The 12,715-nt window shown below is 36.0% G+C and overlaps 1 protein-coding gene across 1 annotated transcript; it reads left to right on the top strand.

Annotated features, from left to right (window-relative positions):
• Positions 1-3,801: 3,801 nt before the first annotated feature.
• LOC130949962 (secreted RxLR effector protein 161-like) lies at positions 3,802-4,386 on the top strand. The gene has a single exon (XM_057878548.1). It carries the CDS (start codon positions 3,802-3,804, stop codon positions 4,384-4,386), a length of 585 nt encoding a protein of 194 aa, XP_057734531.1.
• Positions 4,387-12,715: the final 8,329 nt, after the last annotated feature.

Consider the following 12,715-nt stretch of genomic DNA (forward strand, 5'->3'; position numbering starts at 1 on the left):
TTCTTGGTGTTCATCTTTGCATTCAAAGTGTTCTTGCATGCATTGTTTGTTTTGATCTTCAATTTTCATGTTTTAAGTCTTTTTGTTATTTTTCTCTTTCCTCATTAAGCAAGTGAGGGAAACCAGAATTGACATGCTGATGAAGGAGTACGAAATGTTCAGTATGAAGGAGGATGAGAGCATCGATCAAATATTCAAAAGGTTCTCAATAATCATCAATAATCTGGACACCATGGGAAGGAACTACTCTGAAGAAACTCTAGTAAGAAAGATTCTGAGAAGTCTTACTAAGAAATGGGAAGTGAAAGCACAGCCATCTCCGAAAGGAATGATTTGATCAAAATCACTTATGATGAGCTAACAGGGAAGCTGCTGGCCTATGAAACCACTCACATGTCTCAAGACAAAGATGACAAAAAGAAAAGTATAACACTAAAATCAAGAATGACATCCCAAGGAGAAGAATCTGATGACAGTTTTTTAGATGAAGAAATGATGCTCTTTGCAAGAAAAATGAGAAGACTACTAAGATACAAAAGCAAAGACAAAGAATGCTCTTCATCCAAAGACATCAAGAAAGATCAAGTCAAGTTCACATGCCATCACTGCAAGGAACCTGGTCACTTCAAGTCAGATTGCCCTCAACTTAAGAAAGGCAAAAAATCTAAGAAAGACAAAAAAAGGTGATGATGGCAACATGGGAGGACCTGGAGAACGACAACAGCTCGGAGAGCTAGATCAAGAAGCTCAACTATGTCTGATGGCAGATCATAATGATGAAGAGGAGGTAGATCTCTCTGACTTATCTATTGATGAATTGCACTATATTATCAAAGACATTTCTGTGAACTCTAAGAAACTTTTGGATAAGTATGCAAATGTAAGAAAGAAAATGAGGCATTAAGGACAGAAAATGATCTTCTTTTGAAAAAGCTTAAGGCAAATGAATCTGGTAATAAAAAGTTTTTAAAAGAATAAAACAGTACCTTGTGAGCTGAATTAGAAAAATTCAAACTCAAGCCTGAAGTTACTGCTTCCACTGATTTGATTTTTGAAAACAAAAAGCTGAATGAAAAAAATAATTTTGAATGAAGATTTAGCAAAGTTTGTTCAAGGTTCTCAAAATCTGAACAAACTGCTTGCTTGTCAAAGGTTTGGGTTTGAAAAATCTGGACTTGAATTCAAAGAGGAAAATAAATTTGTTTTCAAATCAAACTTTCAAAAATCAGAATCCTCCTCTTCCAAGTCTTTCAAACCAAAAGGATTCAGCAAAACCCAGAAATCAGTGGGCAAGAATCATTGCTACAAGTGCAATAGAAATGGTCATCATGATCCTCCTCAATGTTTCATCTTTCTTAAGTCTTTTGATAATGATAGTAAATTATATAAAGTTGTTCATGATTTTAATGTTCTTGGGCAACCAAGAAGATTTCACATCAAAGGATCCAAATGGATTTGGATACCTAAGGTTAGTTGAAGAACATGTAGGTTTGCCATACATCCAAGAAGAAAATGGATATGTGGTATCTTGATAGTGGATGTTCAAGGCATATAACCGGAAGGGATACTTTCTTCATTAAACTCAACAAGTATAATGGAGAATTTGTCACTTTTGGAGATAATAGGTAAAATAATTGTCATTGGTAAGGTTGGCAAAGATTTTTCAACTTGCATTAATAGTGTCTTTTTAGTTGATGGGTTAAAGCATAATCTATTGAGCATAAGTCAACTGTGTGATCTTGGATATGCTGTAACCTTTAGGAAATCTGATTGTAGAGTCATAAATGAGAAAACAAGGGCTGTTTTATTTGTTGCTAAAAGAAGTGACAATGTTTATGGTATCACTCTAGATTATCTAAAAGTTCAAAATGTAACTTGTTTCTCTTTAATGGAATCTGAAAAATGGATGTGGCATAAGAGGTTAGGACATGCTAGCATGTTCCAAATCTCTAAGCTTGTAAAGAGAGGCTTAGTTAGAGGTCTTCCTAATATAAAATTTGATAAGGACATCATTTGTGATACTTGTCAAACGGGTAAACAAATTAAAACCTCTTTCAAACCCAAGGAAGATGTCTCTACTAAGAAACCATTGGAGTTGTTGCATTTTGATTTGTTTGGACCCAACTAGGACTCAAAGTATTGGAGGAAAGAGTTATTGCATGGTAATTATGGATGACTATACTAGATTTGGCTGGGTGTTCTTTCTTGCTCATAAACATGAGGCCTTTTCTGTTTTTGAGAAATTCAGTAAAAAGATTCAAAATGAAAAAAGTTTAAAAATTGTTTCAATTAGAAGTGATCATGGTAAAGAATTTGAAAATCAATACTTTGAATCTTTTTGTGATGAACAAGGCATATCACATAACTTCTCTTGTCCAAAAACACCTCAACAAAATGGTGTTGTGGAAAGAAGAAATAGAAGTTTACAAGAAATGGCTAGAGCTATGTTATGTGAATATGAAATCTCCAAGTTCTTATGGACTGAAGCTGTGAATACAACTTGCTATGTTTTAAATAGAACCATCATTAGGAAGCTTTTGAAGAAAACCCCATATAAACTTTGGAGAGGGCATCCTCCCAATCTTAGTTATTTTCATGTGTTTGGCTGCAAGTGTTTCATTCTGAATATCAAAGAAAATTTAGGAAAATTTGATCCTAAAACACATGAAGGAATTTTTCTGGGTTATTCCACAAATAGCAAGGCCTATAGAGTTTACAGCAAGAACTCCAAAACTGGAAACCATGCATGTCACATTCTGTGAGTCTAAAAATATTCTCAGTGTTTGCATTGATGATAGTCCAGGTTTTGAAGCTGAATTACCAAAGAATACTGAACCAGTTCCACAAAATCCATGTTCTCATGAAGTTGCACCTGTTAGCAGCAAAAATTCCAATTCTGCAGGAGATAATTTGGAATTATCTCCTGTCGTAACTGAAAACACTAATGCAAAGGCTATTGTTGATCAAGAGGAACCTGAATCCTCAACTCAAATCAGAAGGCCCAGGGAATGGACATTTCTGAAAAATTATGCTGAGAAATTCATAATTGGTGATCCCTCCAAAAGTATTTCAACAAGGTCATCTTTGAAAAGAGCTGAATCCAACAACTTAGCTCTTTTATCAAAGATTGAACCTCAAAACATCCAAGAAGCTCTTGCTGATCCTTCTTGAGTATTAGCTATGGAGGATGAATTGCAGTAGTTTTTGAGAAAAATCAGGTCTGGTCATTAGTGCCTCACCCAATTGGAAAGAAAGTCACGGGCACTAAATGAATTTTCAGAAACAAACTAGGTGAAAATGGATCTATAGTCTGAAACAAAGCTAGATTGGTTGCTCAAGGATATGATCAAGGGAAGGGATTGATTTCGATGAATCCTTTGCACCTGTAGCTCGAATGGAAGCCATCAGATTACTCCTTGCTTATGCAGCTCATTGTGGCTTCAAGCTATTCCAAATAGACGTAAAGTGTGCTTTCCTCAATGGCATAATAGATAGAGAGGTTTATGTGGCTCAACCACCTGGGTTTGAAAACAAAACGTTTCATGACCATGTTTTCAAACTAGCTAAAGCCTTATATGGTTTAAGACAAGCTCCTAGAGCTTGGTATGAGAGGCTTAGCTCATTTTTATTGAAAAACAACTTTCAAAGAGGAGCCACTGACACCACTTTATTTATTAGGAATTATCATGATCATTTTATTCTTGTGCAAGTTTATGTTGATGATATTATATTTTGTCCAGCTAATGAGGATTTATGTGCAGATTTTGCTAAGCTTATGACCAATGTATTTGATTGAGCATGATGGGAGAGCTCAATTTCTTTCTAGGCTTGCAAATCAAGCAAACTACAGAAGGCATATTCATCCATCAAGAAAAATATGCAAAGGAACTTGTCAAGAAGTTTGGGCTGGACTATGCTAAGCCAATGGGAACCCCCATGCATCCTAATATCAAGCTTGATAAGGATGAACATGGTAGAGATGTTGATGAGACACGCTATAGAGGGATGATTGGATCTTTGATGTATCTAACCTCCTCAAGGCCTGATATCATCCAAAGTATTGGATTTTGCTCAAGGTTTCAATCAAAGCCTAAGGAGTCCCATTTCTTAGCTGTCAAGAGGATCATCCGATATGTACTTGGTACCATTGATTATGGGTTATGGTTTTCTAAGACTGATTCATTTCAATTAGTAGATTTATGTGATGCAGATTTTGCTGGGGATAGGATTGATAGAAGAAGCACAAGTGGTATGTGCTGCTTTCTTGGGAAATCTCTCATTGTTTGGTCTAGCAAGAAGCAAGTTGTAGTGGCACTTTCAACAGCCAAAGCTGAGTATATTGCAGCCTCCTCTTGTTGTTCTCAATTATTATGGCTGAAAACTTAACTAGCTGACTATAAACTGAATGTCTCTAATATTCCCTTATTTTGTGACAACATGAGTGCTATTAATATTTCCAAAAACCCTGTTTTGCACTCAATAACAAAGCACATTGAAGTTCGATTTCATTCTATAAGAGAACATGTGCAAAATGGAAATTTAGATATTCATTTTGTTAACTCTGAAGGTCAGTTAGCTGATATTTTCACCAAACCATTGATAGAGGAGAGGTTCTGCAAGTTACAAACTGAACTGGGCATTCTAGCTTCATCTTTGCTTTCTTAATGATTTTGATCATGAGATCTTTTATGTTTTGTCTCATAAATCGCCGTGAGATTTTTTTTTTTGGCGGATGATGAGTAAACTTCACTAAGTCACTATGAAGCTACTGGATTCAAATCTGACCTTAACGAATGATGGACCTCTAAGGTGCTGGAGCAGTTCACGACAAATGGGCTTTCTTTACTAAATCCATTCGACCCATTTCATTGTTGCTTTTTCATTTTTTTGGCATTAAGTTTTTTACTCATTTTGGGCCTCATTTAAACTTATTTTCAAATCCACTTTTGTTTTCTTTTGTTCTTTCTAAACGTACGAAGGTTACAGCTGTAACTTTCAAAACGTTTTCAAAGTTTGGATTTTTATCTTTTCAAGGTGCAACCTTTACACTCCTCTAAGCCTATATTAACTTCCCACTACATGCATCCATTCACACTACTCTCTCCACTCTTTTATTTTCTCCGAACCAGTGCTCTATAAATATGGCACGAAAGAAGAGAGCTGCCTACAGAGGCTCCCATAGTGACACCCACCATTCTGATCACACACACTCTTCTCCCTCACAATCACCTACTCATTCTTCACCTTCATCACCACCAAACCCTTCTCCTGATATGGCCTACACTAAGACCACTGCTCGTCGCCCTAGCGTTGCTCCTCGCCCTCCTCATCCTCCTCTGCCAAACACGTCTCAGCCTAGTTCATCCAAACCCAGTTCTTCCCGAGGAAAGAGGCCTCTTCACGAAGACGAAGAGAATCCCCCACTCAAACTCGCCATACTTGCGGTACAGTCATTGACTTTCATCTTTGTCTTGTTGCCGAACCTAGACTCTCCAATCCTATTGTTTACAAGTCCTTTTATGCTGATTTTCCTGATGAGTTTTATGATCATCGCCATTTTCAATCTCTCATGAACTACCTATTCTTCTGCAAAGATATTTACAAACATACTCTCTGTCCCTCTAAGCTTGTCAATCTAGACAAACTCCGTAGAAAAGGTCTGAACTTTATCCCATTGATTGCATGTCAAGGTTGGACACCCATACTGTTCATCAAAGAGAAAATTTACCCTGATTTGGTAAAACAGTTCTACAGCAACATGTCCTACAAAGAAGGGAGAATCGCTTCTTTTGTTAAAGGCAAAGTGATCATTCTTGACAAATATCACCTAGGCAAAGCCTTAGATTACCAGGACCAAGGACCTGATGTCTACACCTCTGGTAAGTGGAATGATCGCTCAATGTCTCTTACTTTGATGCCCTAAGCACTGTCTGCATCAATATCCCTCTCCTTGAAGGTAACACTCCTACTCATAAGTCTCTAGGTCCAGTCTGAGCCCAGCTGCATCGGATTGTAAATCACATCATTTTACCTCAGAGTGGCTCTTTTCAACGTGTCTCATTTTGTGACACACTGGTTCTGTATGCACCTCTTTCAAAAATTCCCATTTCTTTTGCTTACTTGCTTGTGAGACATATGCATGCTTGTGTCAGTACCAAAAATGCTTTACCATATGGCATGCTTCTTACAAAAATTTTTCAATATTACAATGTTGATTTTGGGGCTGAAATTGCAAAAGATTGTAACTCATATATCAAAGGGGGTGGTGTAGTAAAGAAAATAGCTCCCAGGCGTCACCGAACTGATGACAGCACTAATGTTCCCTCTGTTGATGAGGATCCTCTGATTTCCCCTTCCACCTCTACTACGATCAAGGTCATGACCTACATTCTGAAGAATGTGCTTGAAGAATTAATCAATATGATAGACCTTCTTCTCACTCATGGTGCCGAGCGCAAAAGAAACTAAGTGTTGGAGGAAAATGCTCTCAAGAAGACCAAGGGAAGGATTCGAATTCTGAGGGACTTTGTGGAGGATGTCGAGGTTGGTCTCACCACTTCTGACAATGAGGGGGAGGATGATGGAACCTCCGATGAATCTAACTCTTATGCCTAGCTCATTTTATCTCATCTGTGATTATGACTTAGTTTACTTTTGAACTTGTTTCATTTTTTTGGATGACTGTAAAGACTTTAACTACTCTGCTACTTAAACTATATGCACCAGCCACTAACAGATTTTGTGCAGATTATTTTCCTTTTCCTCCCTTGATGACAAAAAGGGGAGAAAAGAAAAGGAATGTTAGCTTTGGCTTAGGGGTCAATAGTGATAGTTAAGAACGATGATGCTCTGTGATACTACAATTAACTTAATTTGTCTTGTGTTGTGTATCATGCCTAGTGTTAATTGCTCTATGTTATTATTACTATGATATATTGCTTGGAAATTTTGGTCCTGGCTGTTTTTAAGATTTGTTCAGGTAAAGATGTAAGCCATGATCAAGGGGGAGTAATGCTAGCATTAAGGGAGAGCAACTCATAATCCAAATGTCACCAAAGGGAAGTGTTCTTAACCCATTCAAATTAGTTTTAATTTTTCTATTTTATCATGTTTGTCATCACGGGGGAGACTGTTAAGTCTAGTTTGATTTTGGGTTAATTTATGATGACAAACATTTACTTGGGTTGAAAGCCCAATATTGTTTGATGAGTATTTTTATTATTGCAGGCCCAAGTATCCTAGTTCATGCTGTATCAGCCCATCACAACAAATAGAAGAATAGCTCACTTTGTTCTTTAGTGCTGTAAACAAGTCCAACACTTTCCATAGCACCGTTCAACAAATTAAATGATTATGTATTTGCTGAAAGCAAATGAGGATAGCTGGACAAAAGCAAGGACAGGTGTGGCTCTGTAAAAGCAAAGAAGGACAGCTGCTACACTCCACTAACCCAAGGATAAACAGTAAAGCAAAGTTCAAAAATGGGAGAGCAAAACACAAACTTGCTAAGCAGCAGAGGTAGTGGTGAAGCTCCTCGTATAGCAGAGATAATGGATCAGGATGAAAAAGGAGAGCATACCAAGGAAGAAGGCCAAGCAAAGGACATCAGAGGTAGTGGTCGAGCTCTTCATCGAGCAGAGGTAGTGGAGCATGATGAAGAAGGACTACAACCAGCTGTGACAGCTCTAACGAGCAACTGGTACAAGGAAATGGAAGAGGCAAAAATGAAGGCATGTTGAAGATATATAACAAGCCTCATTCCATCATTTCAAAGCAAGAAAGAAAGAGCACACACTCAGAGAACCATTGGTGGACGAAATTGTGATCACATCAATGTAGAATTCTTTGTTGTTGTATGGAATCATTATTATGGCACTTATGTGTGGACACAACTCCGTTCAACTAACCAGCAAGTGTACTGGGTCGTCCAAGTAATACCTTACGTGAGTAAGGGTCGATCCCACAGAGATTGTTGGTATGAAGCAAGCTATGGTCATCTTGTAAATCCCAGTCAGGAGGATAAAATTATGGAATTTAGAAAATCAAATATGATTAATAAAAATAAACAGAAAATAAAATAGGATAGAGATACTTATGTAAATTAATAGTGGAAATTTCAGATAAGTGTATGGAGATGCTGTGCTCCTCTTGAATCTCTACTTTCCTATTACATTCATCCAATCCTTCTTACTCCTTTCCATGGCAAGCTGTATATAGGGCATCACCGTTGTCAGTGGCTACATCCCATCCTCTCAGTGAAAACGTTCCTATGCTCTGTCATAGCACGGCTAATCAGCTGTTGGTTCTCGATCATGTTGGAATAGGATCCATTGATCCTTTTGCGCTTGTCATCATGCCCAGCAATCGCGAGTTTGAAGCTCGTCACAGTCATTCAATCCCAGAATCCTACTCGGAATACCACAGACAAGGTTTAGACTTTCCGGATCCTCATGAATGCCGCCATCTATCTAGCTTATACCACGAAGATTCTGTTGGGGAATCTAAGAGATATGCGCCCGGCCTAAGGTAGAACGGAAGTGGTTGTCAATCACGCGCGTTCATAGGTGAGAATGATGATGAGTGTCACAGATCATCACATTCATCAAGTTGAAGTGCAAGGTATATCTTGGAATAAGAATAAAAGAGAATTGAATAGAAAGTAATAGTAATTGTATTGAAACTTGAGGTACAGCAGAGCTCCACACCCTTAATCTATGGTGTGCAGAAACTCCACCGTTGAAAATACATAAGTGAAAGGTTCAGGCATGGCCGAATGGCCAGCCCCCAAAACGTGATCACAGGATTCAAAATACAATCCAGGATGCGATTATGATAGTAAAAAGTTCTATTTATAATAAACTAGCTCCTAGGGTTTACATGAGTAAGTAATTGATGCATAAATCCACTTCCAGGGCCCACTTGGTGTATGTTTGGGCTGAACTTGATCTATCCACAAGCTGAGGCTTTTATTGGAGTTGAACTCCGAGTTATGACGTGTTTTGGGCGTTCAACTCCGGATCATGACGTTTTTCTGGCGTTTAACTCCAGACAGCAGCATGTACTTGGCGTTCAACGCCAAGTTACGTCATCAATTTCCGAATAAAGTATGGACTATTATATATTGCTGGAAAGCTCTGGATGTCTACTTTCCAACGCCGATGAGAGCGCGCCATTTGGAGTTTTGTAGCTCCAAAAAATCCATTTCGAGTGCAGGGAGGTCAGATTCCAACAGCATCAGCAGTCCTTTTGTCAGCCTTTTTCAGAGTTTTGCTCAAGTCCCTCAATTTCAGCCAGAAATTACCTGAAATCACAGAAAAACACACAAACTCATAATAAAGTCCAGAAATGTGAATTTAACATAAAAACTAGTGAAAACATCCCTAAAAGTAGCTTGAACTTACTAAAAACTACCTAAAAACAATGCCAAAAAGCGTATAAATTATCCGCTCATCGCAACACCAAACTTAAATTGTTGCTTGTCCCCAAGCAACTGAAAATCAAGTAGGATAAAAAGAAGAGAATATACTATAAATTCCAGAATATCAATGAATATTAATTATAATTAGATGAGCGGGACTTGTAGCTTTTTGCTTCTGAACAGTTTTGGCATCTCACTTTTTCCTTTGAAGTTTAGAATGATTGGCTTCTCTAGGAACTTAGAATTTCAGATAGTGTTATTGACTTTCCTAGTTAAGCATGTTGATTCTTGAACACAGCTACTTATGAGTCATGGCCGTGGCCCTAAGCACTTTGTTTTCCAGTATTACCACCAGATACATAAATGTCACAGACACATAACTGGGTGAACCTTTTCAGATTGTGACTCAGCTTTGCTAGAGTCCCCAGTTAGTGGTGTCCAGAGCTCTTAAGCACACTCTTTTTCTTTGGATCACGACTTTAACCACTCAGTCTCAAGCTTTTCACTTGGACCTTCATGACACAAGCACATGGTTAGGGACAGCTTGATTTAGCCGCTTAGGCCTGGATTTTATTTCCTTGGGCCCTCCTATCCATTGATGCTCAAAGCCTTGGATCCTTTTTACCCTTGCCTTTTGGTTTTAAGGGCTACTGACTTTTTCTGCTTGCTTTTTCTTTTTCTTTCTATTTTTATTTTTATTTATTTATTTTTGTTTTTTTTTCGCCATTCACTGCTTTTTCTTGCTTCAAGAATCAATTTCATGATTTTTCATATCATCAATAACATTTCTCTTTGTTCATCATTCTTTCAAGAGCCAACAGTTTTAACATTCATAAACAACAAGATAAAAAATATGCACTGTTTAAGCATTCATTCAAAAAACAAAAAGTATTGTCACCACATCAATATAATTAAATTAAATTCAAGGATAAATTCGAAATTCATGTACTTCTTGTTCTTTTGAATTAAAACATTTTTCATTTAAGAGAGGTGAAGGATTAATGGATTTATTCATAACTTTAAGACATAGTTACTAACTACTAATGATCATGTAATAAAGACACAAACATTAGATAGACATGAAGCATAAAAACCGAAAAAGCAGAGAAAATAAGACCAAGGAATGAGTCCACCTGAGTGAGGGTGGCGCCTTCTTGAAGGTCCAATGGTGCTTTTTGAGCTCCTTTATGTCTCTTCCTTGCTTCAACAAGAGTGCCTTTTTCTTTATTCCTGCTCATATGAAAGAGAAGAGAAAAAGAAAAGGAAGAGGAATCTTCTATGTTACAGTATAGAGATTCCTTTATGTTAGTAGAAAAAGAAAGGGGATAAGGAAAGGAGAATGGTTCAGATTTTTAGATGAAGAGAAGTGAAGAGAAGTGTTAGTAAATAATTAATTAAATAAAATAAGAAAAGAGAGGGAGAATTTTCGAAAATAATTTTGAAAAAGGGGTTAGTAATTTTTGAAAATTAAAGATAAGATAAGATTAAAATTAAAATTTAAAACAAAAAGAATTTTTGAAAAAGAGGTGAGATATTTTCGAAAATTAGAGAGGGAAAAGTAGTTAGGTGGTTTTGAAAAAGATAAGAAACAAACAACAAGTTAGTTAGTTGATTGAAAAAGATTTGAAATCAAATTTGAAAAGATAAGAAGATAAGAAGTTTAGATAAGATATTTTGAAATCAAAAAAAGATAAGATAAAAAGATAAAAATATTTTTTTTTGAAAAAGATAAGATAAGAGATAAAAAAGATTTAATTTAAAAATTTGAAATTATTTACTTCACTAACAAGAAACTACAAGATAAGATTCTAGAACTTAAAGATTGAACCTTTCTTAGCAAGAAAGTAACAAACTTCAAATTTTTGAATCAAAACATTAATTATTGATTATATTTTCGAAAATATGATGTAAAAGATAAGAAAAAGATTTTGAAAAATATTTTTAAAAAAAAATTTTCGAAAATTATAAAAAAATGAAAAAGATGTGATTTTTGAAAAAGATTTTGAAAAGATAAGATTTTTAAAATTGAAAATTTGACTTGACTTGTAAGAAACAACTAATTTTTAAAATTTTTTGACCAAGTCAACCCAAAATTTCGAAAATTTGGAGAAAATTAAGGAAAAGATATTTTTTTGAATTTTTTTAAATTTTTAATGATGAGAGAGAAAAACATAAAAATGACCCAAAACATGAAAATTTTGGATCAAAACACATGATGCATGCAAGAACACTATGAATGTCAAGATGAACACCAAGAACACTTTGAAGATCATGATGAACATCAAGAACATATTTTTGAAAAATTTTTAATGCAAAGAAAACATGCAAGACACCAAACTTAGAAATCTTTAATGCATGGACTCTAACAAACGAAAAATGCATATGAAAAACAACAAACAACACAAAGCAAGAAAACATTAAGATCAAACAAGAAGACTTGTCAAGAACAACTTGAAGATCATGAAGAACACCATGAATGCATGGGATTTTCGAAAAAATGCAAGAAAAATTTTTAAAGCATGCAATTGACACCAAACTTAAAAATTGACTCAAGACTCAAACAAGAAACACAAAATAATTTTTTATTTTTATGATTTTATGAATTTTTTTGAATTTTTATTAATTTTTTCGAAAATAAAGTTTAGAAAAACGAAAAATAAAAGAAAAATTTTGAAAAAGATTTTTGAAAAGAAAATTACCTAATCTGAGCAACAAGATGAACCGTCAGTTGTCCATACTCGAACAATTCCCGGCAACGGCGCCAAAAACTTGGTGGACGAAATTGTGATCACATCAATGTAGTATTCTTTGTTGTTGTATGGAATCATTATTATGGCACTTATGTGTGGACACAACTCCGTTCAACTAACCAGCAAGTGTACTGGGTCGTCCAAGTAATACCTTACGTGAGTAAGGGTCGATCCCACAGAGATTGTTGGTATGAAGCAAGCTATGGTCATCTTGTAAATCCCAGTCAGGAGGATAAAATTATGGAATTTAAAAAATCAAATATGATTAATAAAAATAAACAGAAAATAAAATAGGATAGAGATACTTATGTAAATTAATAGTGAGAATTTCAGATAAGTGTATGGAGATACTGTGCTCCTCTTGAATCTCTACTTTCCTATTACATTCATCCAATCCTTCTTACTCCTTTCCATGGCAAGCTGTATGTAGGGCATCACCGTTGTCAGTGGCTACATCCCATCCTCTCAGTGAAAACGTTCCTATGCTCTATCACAGTACGGCTAATCAGCTGTTGGTTCTCGATCATGTTGGAATAGGATCCATTGA

This window comes from Arachis stenosperma, chromosome 9 (assembly GCF_014773155.1).
Source record: "Arachis stenosperma cultivar V10309 chromosome 9, arast.V10309.gnm1.PFL2, whole genome shotgun sequence".
NCBI classification, from domain to species: Eukaryota; Viridiplantae; Streptophyta; class Magnoliopsida; order Fabales; family Fabaceae; genus Arachis; species Arachis stenosperma.

Excerpts from the sequence above, each read along its gene's own strand:
- LOC130949962 (XM_057878548.1), top strand. The coding sequence starts at position 3,802 with ATGGGAGAGCTCAATTTCTTTCTAGGCTTGCAAATCAAGCAAACTACA.